This window comes from Populus alba, chromosome 8 (assembly GCF_005239225.2).
Source record: "Populus alba chromosome 8, ASM523922v2, whole genome shotgun sequence".
NCBI classification, from domain to species: Eukaryota; Viridiplantae; Streptophyta; class Magnoliopsida; order Malpighiales; family Salicaceae; genus Populus; species Populus alba.
In genome coordinates, this window is record NC_133291.1 from 15,343,848 (window position 1) to 15,352,334 (window position 8,487).

At 34.0% G+C, this 8,487-nt stretch overlaps 1 protein-coding gene across 1 annotated transcript; it reads right to left on the bottom strand.

Moving 5' to 3' along the window:
- Window positions 1-163: 163 nt before the first annotated feature.
- On the bottom strand, window positions 164-5,915 carry LOC118061030 (serine/threonine-protein kinase PBL27). The gene is made up of 5 exons (XM_035074379.2): window positions 5,466-5,915; window positions 4,353-4,552; window positions 3,932-4,121; window positions 1,462-1,853; window positions 164-1,335 (listed from the first exon to the last, which is right to left on the bottom strand). Exons 1-5 carry the CDS (start codon window positions 5,605-5,607, stop codon window positions 709-711), a joined length of 1,551 nt encoding a protein of 516 aa, XP_034930270.1. The 5' UTR covers window positions 5,608-5,915; the 3' UTR covers window positions 164-708.
- Between the last annotated feature and the right edge of the window lie 2,572 nt (window positions 5,916-8,487).

Below are 8,487 nucleotides of genomic sequence, written 5' to 3' on the forward strand. Positions count from 1 at the left end.
GTCAACACGCAAGTAGAACCAGAGCGAGGGAGAGGAGAGGGCAGGGTCATTGTAAGTAGAGGGAGAGGAGAGGGCAGGGTCATTGTTAGTAGAAGCAGGGCGAGGGAGAGGAGAGGGCAGGGTCATTGTTACAGAGTTGAAGTGATTATACATGAGGACAATATCATGAAAACATTCTGTATAAGCCGAGACATGACTCGACTCAAAGAAATCCATACACAAGACTATCGAGTACAAGCTGTGATGCCAATGAGACATCCACACCAAACCCACTAAACCACCCCACGTAAAACACAAATACATGGGGAAAAAATTAGCTAATCTTCCCAGATTTCCCTGTAATATATGAACTTCAGAAATGCCTAAATACATAGATTAACATGTTGCCCACATCATTCTGCAAGGGGGGCTTACCCGTAAATCACATGGAATGGAACACTACCCTTTCCCCTGAACTCTTCTTTAAATGTGTCTCTCTCCTTCAACCATATAATTGAAGAATTCATTTCCATACTCAACTACAAGAATGATACAGGACAAACAACAGTCAAAGTTGATACATGAAGTCTTATTCCCTGATGGGAAATTGAAACCAAGACAATGAAGGATGATGTATGTGCAACTTCTCTTTTTTCATGAGGACCCTCAGAAGCATACAACACATTTTGCCTAAAAGACCAAAACCAAATAACAATTGCACTTGTGGGATCACTCATTTGTACCATCGAAACTACCGATTGCATTCGCCCGCTTTTTCTCTCTCCAATTTTCACCCCATACTTTTGCCGCTGCAACTGCTCGTTCTCTATCTAAATCACGATTTCTTGGAGTTTCCCTTGCTCTGCTGGTATTCACAAGACTATCTTTCTGAGAATCCTGTTGCTCTGAATCATCCAAACCCCATTTTCTGCCAGATCCACTGCCAGTTTCACTCCTTCCTAACTCTGCACCAGTGCTGAATTCCCTACCACGATCCCGTTTTCTATAATCAGGTGAATTTTTATAAGTGGAAGGGGCGTCACGTCGCCCACCAAGTCCATGCTCATCTGGGCTATCCAGCCCATCTGCCATTCCCCTCCGCTCATCTCTGTTCCTAGGAGTAGATGGCCCAACTCTGTTACTTTGACTGGCGGCATTTGGGTCATATGTTTGGGAAGCTAAATATGTGAGAGCAGTCACAACATCACCTATTAGAGGCCTTGTAGCAGCTTGCTCTTGTAAACACATAGCTGCAACTGCAAGAGCTTGATACAATCCTCGCATTGGATAACGACCTTGTAGCAGTGGGTCAGCCATTTTTGGGAATTTCCTACGATCTTTGAAAAGAGGTCGTGCCTAAAAGCCCCAGGTCCCAAGAAACAATATGAGAGCAGAAATTTCTTTTCATGTTGATTCAATAATACAAAATAAAAACGACATAAAATTCCATGATGCATTGATATGAAGGGAAGAAACATTTACCCATGCAACAAGATTATGTTCTCCAGGATCCCGGGTATTATCAATTGCCTTGCGCCCTGTGATAAGTTCAAGAAAGACAACCCCAAAACTATAGACATCAGACTTTAGAGTAAGCTGGCCAGTCATGGCATATTCTGGCGCACAATAACCATATGTCCCCATCACACGTGTTGAGACATGAGTCTTGTCACCAACAGGACCTAGCTTTGCTAGTCCAAAATCTGACAATTTGGGGTGGAAACCCTCATCAAGAAGGATGTTGGATGATTTTAAGTCGCGGTATATGACAGGAGGGTTTGCTTTATCATGCAAATATTCCAATCCCTTAGCTGCACCAGCTGCAATCTTCATCCTCGTGTTCCAGTCCAAAGGCTCCTTGTCCGGGGGGAGATCTGAAAACAACATTAATTATGCTAAAAACAGTGGGTTGCAGAGAAGATATTAGTTGAAACATGTGTGTAAGCAATTAAAGGAGTCAACATCAGTCACTGAAATGCATCATGCCAGTTTTAGAGCAATTCTAAATCAAGAATAATTGATGTTCAAAGTTCTGAAGAAATGTCGGCACTACAAAAGGAAAGCTTGTTAACAGCATTTATTTTACAGGCTCTAACTCCAAGAATTAACAGATATTGTCAATCATGGGTCTCAATGTTGCAGGAAAAAGCTGGTTCAGAAACACAAAAGGATATCTAGTAAAGTTTCTAGAATCATAGTTTTGGAATTTCAAGACACTTTGAAGGTTCTGGTAAATTTGGTTCAAAAGCTGTTTGCTACCCAGGTTTTGTCAGGCTTTTCTCGTGGTCCTGCTTTACTTTGAATTGAATCTAATCGCACTGCACTCCAAGGTCTTACTGACATGGTAGGACCATCACAGTTAAATTTTCCTCAACTTCAATAGGTGCTACCTCTGACCAGAATACAAATAATTTGTTACTACCACAGTTCATCTCAGTGTCCACATTTCAGCAGGAGTTTCTTTGATAGCCACAATATCTGTACCCAATAAAATAAGTGAATTCTTTGCCCCAGATTCAAGGATCTCATTCATCTCTCAGTTGACTAAGTTATTGCTAGACTAGTAGTGTGCCACTCTCCTTTCCAAAAGAAAAGGATGAACAAAAACACATGAAACAACCACTTCCAGGCTAAGCACTTCTGTCTATGGGAAACTAGATGCTGCAGATTAGTCCACATACAAATAGAAGATCCTTTCGCTTCATATTAAAAGATATTAAGCTAGTCTAAGTTGAGGAATCAAATTGAGCTCTTAACAAAAATATGGAGAAAGGTACTCATAAGCAACTATTTAACAGATTGCAACAGAAAAGACAGCTAAAAAAAATTACAAGGGCTTAACTGGATTGGATTGGTGTCGTATCATTTCAGGCAAATCTCTGAAGAAGATAAATGTGCACATGCAATTATACCATCATTTAAAGGTAATAAAAAAATGCATGATAAAAAAAAAAAAAAAAAGGCAGCTCAACACAGAGGGTTGATTGCATGTTAATCACAAGATTAGACAGAAATTTAACAACCAAATCTTCTAGCCAAAGTTTTGTATGGTAGTCCTCTGAAGCAGACTCAACTTAGATGATCTTGCATATATTATTAGCAATATTGACAAAAGTTTCCCAACAAGTCTAGTTGTATATGCAATAATCTACTAATACTTTTGATTCATCACATTTGACATGAACTACCAACCTAAAACCCATGCATCATTATTTTACTTTGCATTCTTCTAACAGCCTGCCTTAACAACAGATCTCATATACTACCAATCATCTAGCAACTCCTATCAACATAAGCGCATGCATGTCTTCATTGTTGACACTTCATCAACTACACCAAAAAGTAAAAACAACACAAACACCTGAAATTGCCATCTATTTTTTCCTAGACCAGCAGGAGTACTTATGAGTTGAAGCAAAGTGCCAAGTATCAATTGCAAACTTCAAGCAATTTCCAAATACCAATAGCATGCCAGATTCAACTACAACTTCTACTAGCAATATCGAACATACACGCCGTACCACCACTAGCACTTAAAATACTAATGGCAGTGATGGTGACATTTTATAAATACTATCCCATATAAGACAATTTTTATTAAATATCATTCTGCTAGTGTTTATGACATCAAATTCAAACAACTGCAGCTACTGCTACAACAGCAAATATGCATCACCATCTTTCCAATCCCATTCTCTTTTTACAACTTTTTTTCACAGCACTATCAAATCATTCCTAGATTATCCTAACAGCATGTAGTAAATGAAACAGTGATTCATCCCTGATCTCATGAATGGATGGTATATCTGTCTGTCCAGAAAAAAAAAGAGAGAGATTTGATTGTGAGTTGAAGACAGGTAGTCTGCCTTGGGAGATCCTATTTTCTACCGTGCATTGTAACAGAAAATTCAACCAGCAATGTATTAATGCAAAATAAGGCACAGAATCTAACCATGTAAATGGTCCTCCAAAGATCCCAGTGGCATAAACTCATAAACAAGGAGGCGTTGGTCCCCATCAGCACAGTAGCCAATCAAATTGACAAGGTTTGGATGGTGTAAGAGGCTGAGCATGAGAACCTCCACCAGAAACTCTCTATTTCCTTGAAGGCCATTTCGGTCAAGCTGTTTGACAGCAACTGCCTGCCAATGGAATTTCCATCCAACCAAAAATCATTGATGGAGATCAATACAACATTCTTTGAAATTACAATTTCGAGTAAAGGGTTAAACAGGTAAAAGACCACAGAATTCAGAAGCTTAATATAAGAAAATCACAAAGTATAACAGATAGTGCTCGTGATCTTAAACAAACATTACGGATTGTATACTGCATGGCAATATGTACATCCATTTCAACTAAGCACAATTTACCTGGCCAGTGCTCTCCAAGCGACCTTTGTAAACACGCCCAAAACCCCCCTCACCTAACAAGCACTCTGGTTTAAAGTTCTTTGTGGCAGTGGCTAATTCTCGGAATGTAAATGTCTGTGCTGCAATGTTAGCTGTTGGCCCATCTTTGGGAATTGATGGTTCCTTCTTTTGATCAGAACCACTCCGGGACTTTGATTTGTCTGCATGAATATGTCATAAAACAGACAGATGAATTATTATAACCATAACTTTGAGCATACAAATTATGATAACCAGAACTTTGAGTATATGAGTTGTTATAGCCAGAACTTTGAGTATGCTAAATTATGGAATATGATTCTGCAGTATAAAGTATAAAGATATATATAAGCAAAAAGAAATATGGAACAACATATCTTTATGCTTCCCTATACCCTTTAAGTTACTCTGAGCTCTTTACAATTAAATGAACTTCCGCAAAAAGAATACAACATCCATAAAGCTAGATGTGCAAATAACATGATGTTCATTGGATTTCTCTTACGAGTTGAGTAATCTGAAGCTTGTCTTTGTCCAACAGAACTGGAAGCAAGCTCATATTTTGAAGAGGACGAAAATTTAAGCCTAACATTACTCATTTTAAATTCTTCTTAGAAGCACAGATCTCCTCACAAGTTTTCAGTTTCTGATTCTCTATCTGCTAGGGCATTAGAATTTTTCAGTTTGAAATGCAATCAATACCATTCCATTTCATCCCAATAATGATCAATTATCATAAAAATCCAAAACATAACATAAGAAACAACACAAATAGACTTCGTAAAAACATAATCAGATCTCCAAAATAAACACTTGACACTACACCATTAGAGCAAGAATTAAGCAGCACAGCCAGCACACTAGCAATCCAATAAAAAACTGCAAAACTGAGATAAAAACCTGCAAGTAATCAAACCACCCGTAAATGCAACAGATCAAAACATTAACAAGTTCTACCAGCAACCCATCAGCAGAAACCTCGAATTAAAACCAAACAAAGCATAATTCAACACAACAAACCCACCAACTGATCTTTGAAAAAAAAAAAAAAAAAAACCATTCACAAAAAAGAAAAAAAAATTCAAACTTTGTTACCTGAATTAACTCTGCCAGCATGCTGAGACTGACCAACTGAACCTTCTTTAGCTGAATCCTTCTTGTTAACCTCTTTAACAACCCCACCACCGCTACTACCCTCCTTGTTTGATGAGCCAAAACAAGGAAAACACCCACCCATATCAAATCCACGCAAATCAAACCCGACCCACCAAAACCTCTAACACTCAAAAGATTGAAAATTCTTTAAAGTTTGAATCTTTACTACAAAACTTAACGAGACAATTCAGTGTCAAAGTCACTCACTTTGCTTTCTTTTGCTTTTTCTTTCTCTCTCTAAAACCTTCCTCTCTCTAGGATCTTTAGTGTCCATTGAAAGTAAAGATCGATCAAGAGAGAGACCAGGGTGTTAGATCAACAAATCGAAGAAAATCTTGAAGAAGCTCAAGCGAGCAAAAGAAACAAGAACTGGTAAAAAAAAAAGTAATTAATGTAATAAAGTGAGTGATTTTTCCTTTTCCTTTTCCTTTTCCTTTTTTAAGGTAAAATATATTTTTAAAAAAACAAAGTTTAGGTACCATGAGTATGTTAAAAACATTTAAATTAAAATTACTATTGAATATATAATTTAAATTAATTTTTTTTATATAAATTGAAAAAAATTTTAAAACACTAAATAAATTGCTTAAAAAATACACAAGCATCATCGAATAATATAAATGAAAAAACAATAAATATCTTCATCTTAAAAAATTATTTTTATAATTTTTAAAAATAAAAACTAATGTATATTTAAACTACTTTTATAAAAATCATCTTTCATTTATTCTAAACAAATGATTTTTAAATTATAACTAATTTTTTAAATATTTTATTCTAAAACAAAGTAAAGATAGGGCAAAAAAAAAAGGACAAGACATGCTCTATTTATTTTCGGACAAACTTAACTACCTAGCAGTTCTGTAGTGATATTTTTTGGTATAATGGTTTGGCAGTAATTTAATTATAGAAAAAATATAAATCTTAAACGATCGGATGTTAAATTTTTAAATTAAAAAAGAAATTTTAAGAAAGAAATTTCAAATTCCTTTTACATTGAGGTATTTTTGTCTAAAATCCTACAAAATCATAGTGTTTATTTTATTAAAATAGTTTTTTTTCATCTCTATTTTTTTATTTATTCTAAAATCATTTTTTGTAAGAAATCAACAAAGAATATTTATTTAATGTAAAATTTTTAAAATAGAAAATAAGGTTGAAAATAATAAAAGGAATGATAATTAATTATGGAACCAAACAAGACCTTTATTTAATATAATAAAGGAATGATAATTAATAGAGAAAATAAGTTTTTTTTCTCTATTAAACTAAAAGGAATTACACAAGTAATTGCAATTAATCTTTTGCATCTAAAAAAAAATATTTTGATTAATGTATAAATTAATCTGAAAATATTAGTTTCCATAAAAAAAAAATAATACAAATATAAAGTCATAATGGGGAAGTAAACCAGACGCATACTATTGTGCGCGCGTGTGTGTACGTGTGTATTGAGTTCTTTATTCTTACCGTTATATCCTCGTGTCCTGTCCTGTCTTGTCCTCTTATTTAAGTGAAAAAAATTAGAGCTTTGGTAATAACCATCATCACGGTCCTGGATGTGGGACCCACTGAAGGGATGCCCTTCTACACTTGTGATGGACATTCCAATCACACGTTTTAGAAATGTTTAGAGGGAAAGGTTTTGTGGGTGGGGATTGGGAGTGCTGGGTTTTATTTTAGTTTCCTTTAGATGTGGGTTTTGAACCGTTGGATTGATTTCTGATTCGCTCACCGAAGGATGTGAGTGACGTCATGCTGATTGATCCAACGTCTGGGAAACTCGGTGTTGGGAAGAAGTACAAAATTGTTGATATTAGAATGATTTTGTCATAAAGGTAAAATAAAATGTAATAAAACCAATTTATTAGGCTTTGTACAAATAACTTTGAAATGCAATTGCGAACCCTCTCTCATTCCATGCTTTTAAGTAATACGTGGTATATTTGTTTTTTATATTTTAAAAATTATTTTAAAAAATTTAAAATTTTTTAATATTTAATTTATTTTAAATTAATATGTTTTTAGTATTTTCAAATCATTTTGATCATAATTTTTTAAAAATAAAAAATATCATTGACATACATTTTGGTACGAAAAGTTATTTTAAAAGCAACACATTGCCAACAAGTTATTTGATGGATGAAACCGAAACCTAATTCATTTAAAATCTAATTGGAATTCAATTTTAAAAAATAGATGAGATAGTATCCGACCAAAACTTGAATTAGCTTTTAAAATTTTAAAATAATATTATTTTAATTTTATTAAATAAATATTAGAATAATATCATTTAAAATTAATTTATTTAATCCACGACTCAAGTCTTATATCGAGTTATGAGTAAGCCGAACTGTTTTTAATAACTTTACTTGCTTTACCTATTGATTGAATAGGTGGCAAGTATGGCTTAATGTTTTTTTAATGTTTAAATTTATCATGTTCCATCCTAGATATCAAGGGTTTGAATTCCATGAAAAATAAAAAAAATAAAAAAATAATTGTAAATACATAATTTCTTTTGCAAAAGCTATTTGAGAATATTATCATTTGCCATTAAATAAGAAATTAAGTGTATATATATACACTTTTAGATATAGACATGACAAATAACAAAACAAGAAAAAAACAACCTTGAAGAATATTACGAGCCATTAAATCATGGTCTTGATGTAGGATACACCGTGCTAATTTAATGACTCATATATTCTTGTAAATTACTTTTTTATATATTACCAGATTTAATAATTTTATGAACAAACATTTTTATTGGTATTTATATCATTTTTTTTATAATTATTTTACCTATAGAATCACGAACGGAAATTGTCCGTCAGAAAAATACTCGTCGGTAATTTCTGGTTCGTCGGTAATCCGTCATTAATAAATTTACCAATGGCTTTATAAATGGACCATGCATGTCAAAAAAAAAAAAATTGTCCGCTTCAATCTATAGATAATT